The 1,732-nt window shown below is 28.6% G+C and overlaps 1 protein-coding gene across 1 annotated transcript; it reads right to left on the reverse strand.

Moving 5' to 3' along the window:
- Nucleotides 1-433: 433 nt before the first annotated feature.
- LOC136226624 (uncharacterized) lies at nucleotides 434-1,135 on the reverse strand. Its single transcript, XM_066015211.1, has one exon. It carries the CDS (start codon nucleotides 1,041-1,043, stop codon nucleotides 687-689), a length of 357 nt encoding a protein of 118 aa, XP_065871283.1. The 5' UTR covers nucleotides 1,044-1,135; the 3' UTR covers nucleotides 434-686.
- Nucleotides 1,136-1,732: the final 597 nt, after the last annotated feature.

Genomic DNA, 1,732 nt, shown 5'->3' on the forward strand with positions numbered 1-1,732 from the left:
TGGCCGTTTTACTTTTTTTAAGATTCGTGGAATACATCTTCCGTAGTTAACTTACTTTTTTACGATCGAGTGATCAATTGATTATATTTTACGCAAGTTCAAGGGGCTAACTGAATATTTTATGCAAGTTCAAGGGGTTGTCGGAATACTTTTAAAATTCAGGGGGCCAATTAAGCTTTTTGGACAAATTCAGAGAGCAAATGATATATTAAGCCTAAAAAAAACATGTGTATTTAAAAGTTAAAAATAAATTCCAATAAAAGTTAAAAAATTTAGACTCGTTTTAATTCTAAAATATCAAATTATTTGGTAAATTTTATAACTAAATGAATATTATATCTACCTTTATAATAATAAAAATTCGTACTATACATATAGTAAAAAAATAAATTTATACAAATTATAAGAAATTATGTGCTTTATACAAAAGAGATACAACTAATTTTTCTCTGTAAAGAAAGATATATAATTACACAATTCCCAGATATATAAAATCCCATTTATCATTACAAAACTATCTAGTATCATTCTATTAATTAGTTCCACCCCACCCATACATATCATACAATTATCTTCCAATCCATTAAATAATTAAAAATAAATATACAACATAAATCAATAGAAACAAAGTACCAAATTAATTAAAAAAAAAAACATTTCATATCTAATTTTTTTCCTTTTTCTAATTAATGCCGAACATAAGAACTATTACTGCCACTGCTCTTTATTTCCTTAGACATTTGGTAATGATAATTATTATTATTATTATTATTATTACCAATTTGCTTGGATCCACTGGCCACGGCAGCCGAATTGATTGACCGGAGATAGTCAACGCTTGGCCGTTGATCCAAGAACTCTGCAGGCGCAGGTGGCTGGAAATCGGACCTGGTTCTCCGATGAGATGAGCCGGTTAAAGAGTCGCCACCAGCTGTCATTAGCAAATGGTAGCTCCGGTTTGAATCCACAGAAAAAGATCTAAAGGTGTTTTTAGGCTTCTGCTTCTTCATTGCATGGAGAAGATATGGAATTAAGCCTTCCATCTGATTAAAAAAAAATAAAATTGGGGCTAAAATGTGAAAATAATTGTTTGAAATTTAAGAGGAAATTTTTGGTATGAAATATGAATAGAAATGTGAGAGAAACATATGTATTTATATATGGTTGGTGTGTATAATAATGAGATGATGGATAAGGTTAGAATATTCAATGTTAGAATAGTTGGTCAAAGACCCACTTGCTTTATTTGTTTAAATTCCATTTAGAGGTAATTTGAAAAAAATAAAAAAATTTGGTCAGCACATTGTTTAACATTCTGAGGTAAATTACAATTATGGTCCTTGTACTTTTCTCTTACTTTTACTTTTACAGTAAAACCTTTATATAGGAATACTCTATATAGGAATAACCTCTATTTTGTTATAAAAAAAACTCGGTCCAACTTAATAATAACATCTTTTATCAAACTCTATCTAGTAATAACCTCTCAATTATTATACAAATAGCTCGGTCTCATGTGTATTCTTATATAGAGGTTTTATTGTATTATGACTTCTAAACTTTAAAATTGCACATATTGCAATTTTTGAACAAGATGATCACTCTAATAGAAATAACGATGACAAAAAAGATTTTTTAAACACCAGGTATTGCTATTCACTGTCCACTTATTACTTATTACTTATTATCGGTTTCATTTTAACAATTTTGCTCATGTCATATATTTCCGTCA

This window comes from Euphorbia lathyris, chromosome 4 (assembly GCF_963576675.1).
Source record: "Euphorbia lathyris chromosome 4, ddEupLath1.1, whole genome shotgun sequence".
NCBI lineage: Eukaryota > Viridiplantae > Streptophyta > Magnoliopsida > Malpighiales > Euphorbiaceae > Euphorbia > Euphorbia lathyris.

Excerpts from the sequence above, each read along its gene's own strand:
- LOC136226624 (XM_066015211.1), bottom strand. The coding sequence starts at position 1,043 with ATGGAAGGCTTAATTCCATATCTTCTCCATGCAATGAAGAAGCAGAAG.